Source organism: Sinocyclocheilus anshuiensis, unplaced genomic scaffold (assembly GCF_001515605.1).
Source record: "Sinocyclocheilus anshuiensis isolate Anshui unplaced genomic scaffold, SAMN03320099.WGS_v1.1 scaffold742, whole genome shotgun sequence".
Lineage (NCBI taxonomy): Eukaryota > Metazoa > Chordata > Actinopteri > Cypriniformes > Cyprinidae > Sinocyclocheilus > Sinocyclocheilus anshuiensis.
Genome location: NW_015544169.1, coordinates 56,685 through 73,155, shown reverse-complemented (window position 1 = coordinate 73,155; position 16,471 = coordinate 56,685). Strand labels below are relative to the sequence as shown.

The window sequence follows — 16,471 nt, the reverse complement described above, 5'->3', positions numbered from 1 at the left end:
GGGGGGGGGGGGGTGTCCACATGTGCATGAGTAAACATTTAGATGTGCATCATTTTCTCTCTGCATGTGAGCGCGCAGGTGTAAACGTGTTGAACTGGTTCTACACAAATCTAAGGGATAAACGCATGTCTGCACGGGCAGCTGGGATTGGGTGGATGTGTCTGTCCGAAGTAAGGATGGGGACCGCGATCGGATACAGCAACTCGAGTCTTCCTGCGGGGACACATTCGACCATCCGGCAGAGGAGAATGGCAATCGGGGCTCTTGGTCTCCTCCATCCTGCGCATTACGTTCTCCTCAGAGCGGTCAGAAGAACCAGCAGTAGATGTGATTTAGAATGCTGTACCACATGTAGCCTGAGGCGAAGGCGAACGTTTGGACGAAAAGCAGCCAAACATTGTCAAGGGTCATATTTCGGGAGACCACCTCTTTTTGGCCGTCTAGTGGAGGGAATGCTCCTGCGAGACGAAAGAAACATGGAGAGAATTTTGGTTTGGTTTTAGTTGGAGGATGAATATTTACAGAGCTGGGGAAACAAAATTCGATTGTTATCAAGCTACCTGTCTTGTAGAAGTGAGCCAGAAGTTTCTCCTTTTCCACAAATCGCTGATACAGCCAATCTGTCAGCGCTTCGGATTCTACTGGGACGTCCTTTATAGGGTATGTCCTAAAAATACAACAAATAACAATTCAACATACACAACTGAGAAAAATTCAAAAGCAAGATGATAAAACTGACCATGTAGGTCTATACAGACCATTGGTCAAAAAGTATTCTATAAACTTAAGCAATACATTAGTTTCCATGATTAATAATAATCATAATAATTTAGACTGCATTATCACATTTACAAAACTGAAATGCTAATTTTATATTAAACGTAATCATCATCATCATCATCTTCATCAAATATTGTTGTTTTAGATTGTAATACTACATTAATTGACAATTATTATTAATAATAAATGCAAATTAATGTATGATAATACACTTTAGGCTGCATTAATATTTACAAAATTAAATGTCATAATATTATATATATTTGTTTTACATAAATATAAATAGTAAAACTATATAATATAAATGAAATATATTTTTACATAAATATAAATAGTAAACAAATATGAAATGTTAATTAAATATTGTAAAATGTAGTAGTAGTAATAATAATTAGTGCTGGGCGGTATACCGGTTCATACCGAATACCGTTGTTTATTTTTGTTACGATATGAATTTTTAAAATACCGCAATACCGGTGTATGCCGCTTAAACAACATTCTGCAACTGACTTCAGTGTTGTGATGTATTTCCAAGTGAAACGGAATATTGAATAAAGGGCGGGTTTAATTGTGGTGCACCTCCTCTCCTACTCTTGCTCATAGCAGATTCACGGTTGGATAGTGGTTAAGAATATCTGCTTGTTACGTCTGACATCACGCTTCACCGCTTCTGGGTCCTAATGCTCTGCCAGACGCCCCAAGAAAACAACAAACTGTGCTAATATACACAATGTCATGTAATACTGAAAAATTATAAACCTAACCTTTATCTCCATACTGAAATCCCAGGTGGCCTGACAGTGATTCAGCTAAAATATTAGTGTCTGAGACACTGTGAGCACAGCAAATTTTTAAATGCTCAGCTTAAATACGTAATATTAATTAAATAGTGCTTGAATACTGCTATCTCAACAGCTATTTAAATGGCTGTTGAGATACTGTAGTATTCTCAAGTGAAATGAGTAGAGGCGTGGACGCGGTAACAGCAGTCCTTACGTCATGACTTAACAAGAGGATTCTCCCCAGGCTGTCAAACTGACACCATCAGAGCCAGAACGCCATTCCAGAGCGGAAGCCAATTTATAGTTTTTGATTAAAGATTACGACGGCAGACCATTTTTTTCCCCAGTGTATTGACTTGCATGGTTCAATTGTTCACAACAAGACTAGTAATGTGCACTAAAAAAGTAAGTCGGGTCATTTTTGATTTCATGACGATTGACGAATCATTTTCAATACCACTGGCAAAACTACCACATAATGTATACTGCCATATAGATATTTTAATATATATTTTTTTTTTATTATTTCAAGCTTTGAAATTGGTTTAATCCAAGTCTTCTAAAAAGACACATTGGCTTTATATGATGAACAGATTTTAATATAGGCTTTTATTTACATATATAAAAATATTGATCAATTACCATTACAAAAATATCAATCCTAAAAATGTGCTCAGTCTGTGTATTTGTGTCTTTAAAATAAGGTAACTTTGTTGCAAAAGCTTATAGCAGGAAGCTTGATTTCAAATTTGATTTCAAACTGAATATAATTTACAAAAAATGACAAGTACAAAGTCAGTAATAAAATTATCAAACAAATGACCTCAATTCAGTTGTATTCGAAAATATGACAATACTGAATTTTTATAGGCAGTGATTTAAGAGCCATGTATGTTGTTTATTTAGATAAATGGAACATCAGATGTAATTTGACCTGTAATGACTGTACAATGTAGTGATGCAGTTAGGCAGATTAGGATATTTATATGTACAAATCAGACAAATATCCCATTCCAAAACATTTCTAGCATAAACTTACATTGTAAAGAAATTAAAGTTCCATCTTTGATTGTTGAAAGACTTTCTGGTGCATTTCACTTACAGCCAATAAAATTTCCAGGAGGATTTTCATCGGTCAGGCGTGGATCTATTCTGAAGATTGATAACTTTTGACAAAATTTAAAGACTTTCTGATGCATTTCACTTACTGATATTTCAGTATCGGTATCAAAATATAGATATTTATGATAACACTAACATGTAGTTTGTTTCTCCAAACTTTGAGTCCATAAATTACACTGAGCTCCCTCACTCAGCTCTTCAGCTGCTGCAGCGGCGGCTTTTCCCGCTTCAGATATCAGGGCTGTTATTGGTCTCTTTACGATCGGATATCTTTATTGGCTACTGAAGTGCCGTCAAAAGTTTGAATATCAATTCAAATTGTGGGCGTACTCAGTAACGAACTATGATTTAAAAGTAACGAAGTAGATTATTTTGCTTCATTTGTACTTAAGTACAAGTAAAAGTACATCTTTAAAAATATACTCAAAAAAGTACAAGTACACGAAAAAACTACTTAATTACAGTAACGTGAGTAGTTGTAATTCGTTACCTCCACCACTGCATACCGACCAGCACTAATAATGATAATAATAATAATTCACAACATGGATTGTACTTTGCTTTATACACAGTACTGAATGTATTTTAACCATTACATTTCTGTTAATTTTGTACATTTGGATGCACACTTTGTGAATAATAATAATAATAATAATAATAATAATTATTATTATTATTATTATAACAAGTTCTGACACGTTGAGCGTTTGTTGCCCTCCTGACCCAATATTTTCATGTTCTTTCATAAAAGGAAAAAAAAAAAAGCCAAGTTGATAGTAAAGTTAGCATATTGGACACACTAAGAGAGAGAGGCTGATTAAATGAGAACAGTATCAGAAGCATAAAACAAATTTACCAAAGGAAATTTACAATAATGAAGGTAATTTGCGCAGGCAATGAAGACAGCTTGAGGGAAAAAAATCTAACAGGCACTGAAAAAAAAAAAAAAAACAGATGAGCATGGAGCACAAACGATCCCAATCCTCAGTCTTCATCAGTTAGCATGGTGAAGTGAAGAGCTCAGCTCTTTAGGCTTTGAGCCGCGAGCAGTGTGACAGGTTCAGCGTTTGTGCTGATGAGACGCTTCGACTGATGACAGCAGTTTTCTGCTGAAACACTGGCCGAGCTCTGCACAGACAGCAGTGGCATAAAAACACAAGACTGACTGCAGACGTCTCTTATAAAAACAAAGAGTACAGAGAAGATGTGACTGGCGCAATATTACAACATCATGCAATTACGGTTTCCTGAATGATCCAGCTTCTGCTTTTCCCTTAGTTTAAGAAATAGTCAACATAACTTAGGGTGACCAGACGTCCTGTTTTTCCCGGGACAGTCACGTATTTCAGCTCTATTTTTAGTGTCCTGACTTAAGAAAAAAAATCATGTTTTGTCCTGTATTTCAAAATTTCGTTACGTCTAGGAGATCAGAGCGAGCAGGCTAGTAGTAGTAGTGTTCTGTCATGCTACAACAGCCTAATCAAAGGAAGCCAAGCTCGTCGTAGAACAAAATGACCATCCAATCACAATTCGTTATCGACTGACTTGCAGTTAGTGAAGGCGGGATAGGTGGAATCACGCTGAATGACACAGCAGAAGCGTTCTCTCTCGCACGCATGTGCGATCAGTTCTATTGCACAAGAATCCTCAAACAGACACACAGTTGTCAAAATCATTGTGTAGAGTAGTGTGATGACAGTGATGTGACATGTGGCTGTTTTGGAATTAGTGCTCTGCATTAGTGCTCTGCATTTAAAGTGCACACACACAGCAGTGAACACACACACACAGTGAACACACACCCGGAGCAGTGGGCAGCCATTTTTTGCTGCAGCGCCCGGGGAGCAGTTGGGGATTCGGTGCCTTGCTCAAGGGCACCTCAGTCGTGGTATTGAAGGTGGGAGAGAGCGCTGTACATTCACTTCCCCCACCTACAATCCCTGCCGGTACGAGACTCGAACCCGCAACCTTTGGGTTACGAGTCCGACTCTCTAACCATTAGGCCACGACTTCCCCCTTTTATGAGTATCTCACATAAATACAGTCGGTTATGGCTTAAGTGAACTTAAACAGGTGGGTGAAACCAGATGTGTGTCGGTATATTACATCCATGCGTTCGGTCTTAAAGGGACAGCAGCATGAAATAAAATCTCATATCGTGGTCATATTGCCCATACCCCTTGACCACCCGTCCCATATTCCACCATGAGAAATCTGGTCACCCTAACTTAACTTAATTACTGTACTAGTAAATAATTAACCAAATTCATTAAAGAGCAGACTCGCATTAGGCTATGATAACATACCACGACTGAGAGACTGTTAATTGTAACTGCATTTAAAAAAAATTTTTTTTACTGTTTCCTTAACAACTAACAACCTTCTTTGGGTACGAAGAAATGTTTAAAAAAACTTACATGAACAAATTTGCATGAGCAGAATCCTGCATATCAAAAGGTTGTTAAATCAAGTTGAAATTAGTTTATGTGAGAATAAAGACTGATATGAAAAAACTAGTACAAATATGTTGGAAATCGAAAGTGAATATATAAACAGTCAAAGATAAAGTAAAAACAGCAATATTGTCAAATATTATTACAATTAAAAAAAAGTTTATATTTGAATATATTTTAAAATGTAATTTATCCCTGTGATGCAAAGCTGAATTTTCAGCATCATAACTCCAGTCTTCAGTGTCACATGATCCTTCAGAAATCCTTTTAATATGCTGATTTGATGTTCAACACATTATAATTTATACTGAATATTCTTGTTATTATTAATATTGCTCCTTAATATTATTGTGGAAACCTTTTTAGGGTTATTTTATGAATAGAAAGTTCAAAAGAACAGCATTTATTTGAAATAGATATCTTTTAAAAATTACTTTAAAAACAGGAAAAAATAAATTAATAAAAACATTAATGCAAATCTAACTCCTAACCATGTATGGATATTTAGTATACAATCTTTCCCAGTTTCCCCATATATTACTTAAACAGAACTCTATGTATTATTATATACACTATTTATGGTATATGTCCTGATGCCAACTTTCTCAATCTCTGGTACCACCAATATTAATGTAGAAACATATACTGTACATCCATCCATACTGTACATCTATAGTTTACTTTCTTTTGACTTGTTTATCTTTGCTCTCTTTCCATCTACTACACACAAATCAATAGGTGTGGAGTAATAAGGCCCTCGGGGACAAATTCCAGAAAATGCTTGGCAATAACGTGAGATAAGAGCCCTGGGAACAGAAGTCACCAGAGACGCTCAGAACCATCTATAGGACAGATCTGTGCATCAGATCACAAGTTTTTGTGAAATGTTCAGTTATTATTGCAAAGGAACACTTAATTATTTATACATTTGTATTTTTGAGGGTAATGTTTTCTTTACAATAAAATAAAGCCTTTATTGTGGCGAAGCCAGTGAATGTGGACAAAGCAGGTGAAAATTATTGAAATGATTGTAATTGAACACAAACATAGACAAGTTATTCAGTAGGGATGCGCCGATCCGATATTCATATCGGGTATCGGCTCCGATAGTGGCATTTTTCTCGGATCGGGTATCGGTCAGAGAGGGCCGATCCAAATCCGAGATTTTTTTTTTTTTTTGTTGATTGTGCGAATTATTCTATGTTACTTCTGAAGACATACTATAGCTTAATGTGAGCTACATATGAATATTTAAGTCCTTACATTAAAGTTCACACAAATTCTTTTCTCCGCTGTGGCTGTCAGTCATTCGTTCAGCCTTTAAACCCTGGTCGCGTTCGGTTACAGCAGTCAGCTCGGTAAAGCTCTCTCCAAGATCATTCTGTTTTCCCATTATACTTGATTTGTAAATACATGTCTATGATTTTGCAAAAAGGACTTTATCTTCTTGCCGGAATTTAATGTTGTTTTGTTACTTGCTACCGGGTGTCTGTGAGAACAAAACACGGGCGTAGAAAAGACTATAAATTGTTTTTAACGTGCACAGTAACTGAAATTTTAAACGGTTAAAAGAAAGGCTCAATAACTGTTGCACAGATATAATACACTACGCATCAATTTCTCTTCCCTTGTGCTTTGCAGTTTTTAACACGACGCGCTTACAATGTCCGCATCCGGTGTGCAGAATGGCTGTGACGCCATGTTGCTTCAAGCGCATCATTCTGCACACCGATTGTTTATTTTTCTTTATAATGAAGTAGTCTGTATCTAGTAGATTGTGAAAGAATGATTATCAGTTCCACACACAGAGATATATAAATTCTACATTTATTTAAATGGGGGAAAAAAACTTCACTGGTATCGGATCGGTATCGGTATCGGCCAATACCGAACCCTAGGTATCGGAATCGGTATCGGAGGCGAAAAAGGCGGATCGGAGGATCCCTAATATTCAGTATACTAAGGTACCTAGTACTTCAGACACCAATAAAACAAGGACTTGACTGATATTTCCAAGAAAGTTATTGTAATCGTAAACTGTGACGTTAATTTGCTGCGTACCGCGATATGTTCCCTAGAGACCCCGCAAGTCTTGCTTGAAATGGAGCATCTCCACCAAACCGATTAAACCTCTCTGTCTCTCAGAGATTTGTTTCAGGGGAATTTCGGTGACCTGGTAGATTTAGAATCCACAAAGCAAAACTCTATATTGTGCTGTGTTTCCTTCTTTTAAGAACTGTTCACCCAAAATGATTGTTCTAATAGCGTAACTGTGAAAAGTCTCTATTGAAACCTTTACTTTTAAGAGAGCACGGAAACATTTTTACCAGTTCATCATTCCATTCACTATATCGCCCACACGGCTGTGAACAGAAAGTGCCCATAACCACCTTGTGTCAAACTAAACTAAGTGTGACAAGAAAAAAACAAGTGCCCACAGAGAGTTCGTTTTGTTTTAGGCCATTTCAAAGTCAGTCAGAATTAAAATCAGACTTGAGTTTGTGATGAAGGATACAGCTTCTCCTCAATTCACTGTCGCTCTCGGCCCTCCTCTAGCCAGCCAATGTCAAAAAAGTGTGAAAAGAGCATCAGTGCCCGTTTAACAGGAAACGTTGAGTTATTGGTAAGTCACTGTTTGAGTTCAGCCCCGATTCAGTGTTGTCATTTGATGGATGCCTTGTCTGTATGTATGATATAACCTACCTATCCTAACAAAATCAACAAACTATTCATGTTTATGTATAAATTTTTTTCTGTCAACAATTAACTCATATTTATATTCATAATTATATGCATTTTAAGTACATGGTCTGTTATACTGTTATAAAATTTTGTTGGTACATTACAAACTATCAGAATGTCATCTGACTTTTTGGCCATATAAATATCATGAACGACCAAATTGCAGGACATTGCACCTCGACGATCATTGGCACAAGACCACGGGAACCAGACAAGTCCTCTGCACAATCTGACCTGTGTTGCAGCCTGGAATTAAACCACACCATGCTGGTTTCATCAGGCCAGGGGAGAACTGGCCCCTGACTGAGCCTGGTTTATCCTAAGGTTTTTTCTCCATTTCTGTCACCGATGGAGTTTTGGTTCTTTTCCACTGTCGCCTTTGGCTTGCTTAGTTGGGGACACTTGACTGATTGCACAGACACTATTGGAAGATAACTGAACTGGATGATGACATCACTGAATCATCAATGAACTGACTTTAGCTGAAAAAACGACTCTGTTATTGTCTTCTTGCATTATTGACAATCTACTTTCCTGTTTGACACTGTAAAGCTGCTTTGACACAATCAGTATTGTATAAAGCGCTATATAAATAAAGGTGACTTGACAGATCTCAATAAAACTGAGGTTTTTTTTTTCTTCAATTATGAGCTCCATATTCTCCTATATGAGCCATGAAATGTATCAAATATGATACTCAATAAAAACACATATGTAAACTTTTTATTGCTCCTCATTTTACATGTCAGGCATTACAGGCTTAACAAATAAAACCAGAATGCAAGTGAACAACAAAGCATGCTGGTCAGCCATTATCGTGTGGCATCCTATATATAAATATATATCAAACCACAATAACTGTATTTTTTACTTCCCCTGTAAAACTTCATTAACTCAACACTTTTGTTTCTTGTTTGCCACTGAGGCCATTTTAGGGCAGGTGTGGAGATAAAACTGATGAGCATGTGAACGGTGAGGTGCTCATAAATCACAGCAGTACTGTCTGGGCCCTGACTGAATCAGCAAACACTGCAAAGCAGAATAAAAGACAGTTTGCAGGGAAGCATTTAAAGAAAAAAGAAAAAAAAAATCACAGACAGTTTGCTGACCCTGTGTGACTATCCAACCTGGCACTACATTCACAAAGGGCTTAAAGTCAGTTTCACAGCGAGGGTTCAGAAATAGGGAGTAACACATGGAAGGAGATTACGAACCATTCCCCGTCATTTTCATCATCTCTTGTACTAGTTTAACCTTTCTTAGTTAGATCATGAAAGTGCAGTGCCTAAGGGTGTCAAAATTTAGAACAATAGAAAAAAGCAACAACATGTATTTTGAATAGCGACAATAATTATTGTAGTTCACCAAAATGAAAGTTTACAGAGATATAATTTAGCATCATATATGGTAAAGCCAGAAGGTCACAGATTTGAGCTTTCATGTTTATTAATTATTATTAAAGGGACAGTTCAGCCAAAAATGAAAATTAGCCTATGATATACTCACCCTCAAGGCATCCTAGGTGTATATGACTTTCTTCTTTCAGACGAATCCAATCGGAGTTATATTAAAAATTATCCTGGCTCTTCCAAGCTTTATAATGTCAGTGGGCGGGTGTTTCTGTTCAACAGTTCAAAAGAAGTCCAATAAAGTGTATCCATCCATAATAAAAAAAGTGCCTCGCACGGCTCTGGGGGATGAATAAAGGCCTCCTGTAGTGAATCGATGCAGTCTTGTAAGAAACATATCCATATTTAAAACGTTATAACCACTTTTCTGCAGCTTGCGCTAACTGTCATATGCGGAAGCCATTCCGGGCGGATGACGTAGAACACAGGCATAGGGCATGCGCCGGTGAGAATATGCTAGTCTCGCGAAAACCAAAGTTTGTTTACAGGAGCAAAGGAAGCAAAATTTCCTTACTTTAACAAAGGAAAACCAGTCTCCTCTTGGCTTATATCGAAATCCTCCGACATTTTTCTTTACAAATCCTCATTTTGTACTTCTAATTCGTGACCAGTGTTTTGTTTTGTTCTCTTCTCTCTACTTCCGCGTTCGTCACTTCTTACTGGTGCATGCGCTACCCATACGTCCTACATCATCCGCCCAGAATGAACGCGCATACGACAGTTAGCAGAAGCTAGAGATTACGGTTTATAACATTTTAAATATGGATATTTTTCTTACAAAAAAATGTATCGAATCACTACAGGAGGCCTTTATTCACCCCCCGAGGCCGTGTGGGACACTTTTTTTATTATGGATGGATGCGCTTTATTGGACTTCTTTTGGACTGTTTAACAGAAACACCCACCCACTGCCATTATAAAGCTTGGAAGAGCCAGGACAATTTTTTATATAACTCCGATTGGATTCGTCAGAAAAAAGAAAGTCATATACACCTAGGATGGCCGGAGGGTGAGTAAATCATGGGCTAATTTTCATTTTTGGGTTTAATAAATGAAAAAAAAAAAATCTTTAATTCAAATTAAATTTGAACCAATCCCTACAGGAATTTACAGAATCAATTAATCTTCACATTATTTGCATTCTTGTTTTTTTTGTTTGTTTGTTTGTTTTTTTGCATTTCCACAATTTTTTCTCAAAAGAATGTTAACCTGAGAGGAGGGAAAGTAATACTAGCTAATAAAAATCCATAAATTAATATACGTTCAAGTGTTTCACTGTAACATGCTGGCTGTGAAAAAAATGCTGGCAAATATTATCACAATTTGAGAAAAGACAGCAAATTCAGCCCTTTTAGGCTGAAAAATCTGGGGGGAAAACCCCCCAAAAAATTCTTCCTTAAATTATATCATTACTTATTTAACAGAATAACCAAATGGACGTTAACCAATCAGGTTTCAGCAGTGGCCTTTCAACTGAGACTGCATTACTGTCAGTCACTGAAACCTTGCGGATTGCAAAAGCTGATTCCAAATCATCAGTTCTCATTCTACTGGATCTATCTGCTGCCTTTGATACTGTGAATCATCAGATTCTTCTGTCCACGCTCTCATCACTGGGCATCACAGGGATTCCACTTCGCTGGTTTGAATTCTAATAATAAATCCACCTGGATGATGCGACGGCAGCCATAGTGCACCAGAACGCCCACCACACACCAGCTTATTGGTGGAGAGGAGACAGAGTGATGAAGCCAATCAGTAGATATGAGGATTGTTAGGAGGCCATGATGATCCGAGGCCAATGGGCAAATTTGGCCAGGATGCCGAGGTCTTTATCACAGGTAGATCTTTCAGGGTTGCCTGGGGAGGGGAGGTATCCAAAGCACATCAACTGGTCACTGGGGTTCCTCAGGGATCAGTTCTTGGACCCCTTCTGTACTCCATATACACTAGATCACTGGGACCCATCATACAGGCACATGGTTTCTCCTACCATTGCTATGCTGATGACACATAGCGCTCTCTTTTCATTTCAACCAGATGATCCAACGGTAGCTACACAGATCTCAGGCTGCCTGTCGAAAATCTCGGCTTGGATGAAAGAAAATCACCTACAGCTCAACCTGGCAAAGACTGTGCTTCTTGTCTTCCCAGCCACTCTGACTCTACAGCATGATTTCACCATCCAGCTAGGTTAATCAACAATTACCCCATCAAGTTCGGTCAGAAATCTTGGTGTAATCTTTGACGACCAGCTGACTTTCAAAGACCATATTGCAAAAACCGCTCGATCATGCAGGTTTGCACTGCATAACATCAGAAAGATCAGGCCCTTGTCATTTCTAGGCTGGACTACTGGCTGGTCATTTCTAATGCTCTTCTAGCTGGACTTCCATTATGCACAATCAAACCTCTACAAATGATTCCGAATGCAGCAGCACGACTGGTCTTCAACGAGCCCAAAAGGGTCCATGTCACACCTCTCTTTATATCACTGTGCTGGCTACTGGTTGAGGCTCGCATCAAGTTCAAGACATTGATGCTTGCGTATAGAACAGCCATGGGCTCAGCACCCTCCTACTTCAACTCACTCTTATGAGTCTACATCTACTCCAGAAGCCTGAGATCTACAAGTGAACAGCACCTCATGGTACCATCACAGAGAGGCACAAACTCACTTTACTTATATATATATATATATATATATATACCTTTGCTTCTCTTTCCTTAATCCTTCCCTGTCTAGCTTGTACTAACCTGAACAATATGTGAAACTTTGTATTATGAGCACTTCTTGTTTATTTGCCTCTTTATGATGAATCGCTTGTTGTTTTCCTCAATTGTAAGTTGCTTTGGATAAAAGTGTCTGCTAAATGAATAAATGTAAATGTATCATATCATGAGATCAACATTGCAACTCATGACACGAGTATACGGTTACACCCCTAGTAGTGACTGGTCTCAGTTACAGTGTTTTTAAAGTTTGAAACAGTGGCTTGAGTACAGTATTTTTAAAGTTTGTCTTAAATCTACATGAATAATCCCAATTTTAGCCACGTCAGTGCTTGAACCTGACTTCTTTCTCAATAGGATTCAAAAATACGTGCTGCTCATGCTTTACACATCTTATGAACGTGTAGCCTATATGTTTATTTACATCTTACAAAATGGTCCGTAGAGAACACTGCATATTTGCTACACATTTGCTAGTAAAAAGCTTTTCTTTCTTGCAGTGGCTTTTTCTGTTTCTGAGCGCATGAACAAGCATTGCACATTTGCTGAATAAATGTAATGCACAAGTAAATCGCATATGAACGTAAACGGAATCTAAAAGTGAATTGGATTCATTCATACTGACGAAATCGACTGCATGTAATCATACCGATTATAGAAATGTAATAAGTCATGGTTAATTTATTCTTTGAATTAGTGTCCAATTAATTAATTTATTAGACTTCTTTAAATGAGCAATCAAAGTGTTTACATGCATTTGACATTGATTATATTTAACACCATGTTGCACTTTGTCCCAACCAGGCGTGACGTTTCCAAGTACAAGTAATTTAGTTGTCCAAAATGAAAGCGAAAGTGCTGCACATCCAACACAATTACAGCCAATCAGAACATATTTAAAGTAGGCCTGGGCAGTAAAACAATAACTATAATTATCGCAATATAATCTTCCTTGATAAAGCGATAACAAGAGTTCGATAAATGTTCGATATAATGGTTACAGTATTTTTTTTTATGATTAAGCTATTTGTGCATTTATGTTTAATGTGTTTAGACTACTGTTTTTTTCATACAAATACCTAGAAACCATATAGTTATTACCATGTTATTTTTAGTACCATACTATACCATAGTTATTTTTACCATGGTATGGAGGTGCTATATGTGGCTTTAACTGAGGTTATCATCATCTAAATGTATGCTACTATGGAAGACCAATGGTTAATTTGAATAAAACTCAAACAGTCAAAAGATAAAATATAAAAATGAGGTTGTTACAATTTTTACAGATGTTAATGTTTCTGACAATGCACATAAATTTACATTGTGGCGAGGGGGGTGTGGGAAGGCGAAAGGCTGCAGCGGGAGAAAGGGTTTGGAGACGAGCGGTGATAAGGAGGTCAAGTGAATAATGATTAACACCTGTCTGTAATTCCAGTGATTGGGGAGAGACGAGAGATAAGCGGCCCGCAGACCGGGGAGAGGAGGTGGAGCTGCATTCCTAGAGAGAGAGTCGGAGCAGAGTGCGTGTGTGTGTCCTTATACAAGACTGTGGAGGCAGAGAGCCAAGCAGCACTTTATTTTTGTTCCGTTTTATTTTGGAGTGAATAAAGAGGTTTACTCGCCACCCCTGACTTCCTCGTCCTTCATCTTAAACGAACTGTATTACACTGGTGCCGAAACCCGGGACGAGGAAGCAGGCATGCCGCCATGCCGCCATGCAGCCAGCTCAACCAACGCCGCTTGCGGAGCTCGTGAAGTCGCTCGCCGGGCTTCAACCCAACATCAGGCGCTGATGGACCTCAAGCTGGAGCAGGAGGATCGGTTCTGCCTGTCGGTCCAGGTGCAGGATGAAGACCGGCGGGTCCTCCGGAGCTTGCTTGGCCGGGAGGTCAACCCAGTAGCGGCCCCCTCCATCGCCCACGTCCCGCTGATGAAGATGGATCCACAGGACGATCCAGAGGCATTCGTGGATCTCTTTGAGAGAACAGCGGAGCCGTGCGGCTGGGCGCGCACCCAATGGCCGGTGCACGTCCCGCTGATGAAGATGGGTCCACAGGATGACCCGGAGGCTTTCGTGGACCTCTTCGAGAGGACAGCGGAGGCGTGCGGCTGGGCGAGCACCCAATGGTCGGTGCGCCTGATCCCGCTGCTGACTGGGGAAGCACAGGTGGCAGCCCAACAGCTGCCTGTAGCGAACCTCCTGGCCTATGATGATCTTAAGTAGGGCTGAGCGATTTTGGAAAATAATCTAATTGCAATTTTTTTTGACCAATATTGCGATTGCGATTTAATATGCAATTATTTTTTAAAGCTCTTTATGTTCTGTATTATTCAACAAAGACAAGCTATAAATCATTGTATAGTATGACCACCACACTATTAGATAGATTAAACATAAATGTTCTTTTCTGTAGGCCAGGCCTATATGTTACGATGAAATTAGGTGATGCATGAATTGATATGAATGACATTTTTATTTCCCAAATCCCCATTCCACCTCAGACTACCAAATAATTTCACTAAACATTATGAAACATTAATGTTTTTTTACTTTAAAAAAAAACCTACAATGGAATCGCAGCCTCTGCGATTGAAAAATCGCGTTTTCTCATATCGCGATATTATCCCAAATGCAATTAATCGTTCAGCCCTAATCTTAAGCGGGCCATCCTTCAACGAGTCGGCCGTACCCCCGAACAACATCGGCAACGCTTCCGGTCAAGGGAGCTGGGGGACAGTGGCCGGCCATTTGTGATGGCCCAACAGCTCCGGGACGCTTGCCGCAAGTGGCTGTTGGCGGAAGAACGCGACGTCGAGGGAGTGGTCGATCGCTGACGCAGGCCATCCAGCTGGCTGAAGATCATCTGGTGGCGTGCCCGGGGGTCGGCGAGCCCCTTTGTAACCTCTCTCTCTCTTGCCCCATTCCTACTCCCAGGTCGCGTAGTAACGCGCCCCCACGAACCCCACAGCGGGGTGGGGTCTTCCAGGGGAACAGACCGGGGACACGAGGTGGCGTAGCGGAGAGCGCAGGAGCCGCCGTTCCATTGCCACCTTTCTCTTCTCTCCGCCAATCACTTGGCCATCCTTCTGCCGCTGGGGCGGCGGGAAGGCCTGTGCCGGCCTGCTGGAGATGCGGGGACCCGGGTCATTTTCTGGACCGGTGTCCAATGATGGAGGTGGGACCGTTGATCCGGGTTCCCGACTCCCCAGTGGCTGCCCCCGATCAAGCCGGTCTGTACCAAATACCTGTGAGTATCAAGGGGGGTACCAAAACAGGCTATCAGGCTTTGGTGGATTCAGGCTGTAACCAAACCTCCATTCATCAAAGCCTGATGCAACAAAGGGCGTTGGATACGAGCCGCAAGGTTAAGGTGAGGTGTGTGCACGGGGATGTGGTGGACTACCCGTTAGTGGCTGTTAGTATTCAGTTTCGGGGGAAAACGCATAGAATGAAGGTGGCGGTTAATTCCCACCTTAGGCATCCGCTGATTTTGGGGACAGATTGGCCAGCTTTTACACAATTATTGGGGGTTTTGTGTGCGGATGCCTCTTGGGAAATGGGGCGGGGAAACGGGGAAGCGGTGGCTCAGGCGGGAGATGCTGTTTCGGGAACGCCACAGGCTGTCTCCGAGGAAACGAGAGCGAGGGCGGAGCCTATTTCCCCCGAGCTGGATGACTTTCCGCTGGAGCAGTCTCGTGATGAGACGCTGAGAAATGCATATGACTGGGTCCGCACCATCGACGGGCAGCTTCTCCAGCCTGACCAACCTCTCTCGTATCCCTATTTTTCCCTTATAAAAAATAGGTTGTATCGGGTGACCCAAGATACCCAAACAAAAAAGAATACAACCCAGTTATTAGTCCCAAAAAGCCGTCGGGAAATGCTTTTCCAGGCGGCTCAAAGCAGCCCCATGGCAGGCCACTTGGGGGAGGCAAAGACACGTGAACGACTCATTGCCCGATTCTTTTGGCCGGGCATTCACGAGAACATCCGCCAGTGGTGTGCGGGCTGTCGTGAATGTCAGCTGGTAAATCCTCCGGCCAGTTCTAAAGCGCCCTTGCGCCCCTTACCACTGATAGAGGTCCCCTTCGAGAGAATTGGTATGGACCTCATCGGGCCATTGGAACGTTCAGCACGCGGGCATCGTTTTGCATTAGTTCTGGTGGACTATGCAACACGATACCCGGAGGCAGTGCCGCTGCGCACCATCTCTGCAAAGAGTGTGGCGGACGCACTGTTTCGAGTCATCTCCCGAGTGGGGATCCCCAAAGAGATCCTCACTGATCAGGGCACGGCGTTTATGTCACGTACGTTACGCGAACTATACGAACTCCTGGGCATTAAATCGATTCGCACCAGTGTCTATCACCCACAAACGGACGGCGTGGTGGAACGATTTAATCACCCATTGAAATCCATGGCTCGTAAGTTTGTTAAGGAAAACGG

At 40.5% G+C, this 16,471-nt stretch overlaps 1 protein-coding gene across 1 annotated transcript in view; it reads right to left on the bottom strand.

The window, feature by feature from the left end:
* LOC107695979 (acyl-CoA:lysophosphatidylglycerol acyltransferase 1-like) overlaps positions 1–16,471 on the bottom strand; it is a 51,813-nt gene that overhangs the window by 23 nt on the left and 35,319 nt on the right. The window contains exons 8-9 of the mRNA XM_016496104.1: positions 561–667; positions 1–458 (exon numbers count right to left, since the gene is read on the bottom strand). The exon at positions 1–458 is cut by the window's left edge and continues 23 nt beyond it. Of these exons, the coding sequence (XP_016351590.1) occupies positions 307–458; positions 561–667 (259 nt within the window). The 3' untranslated portion in view covers positions 1–306. The remainder of the gene's footprint in view (positions 459–560; positions 668–16,471) is intronic.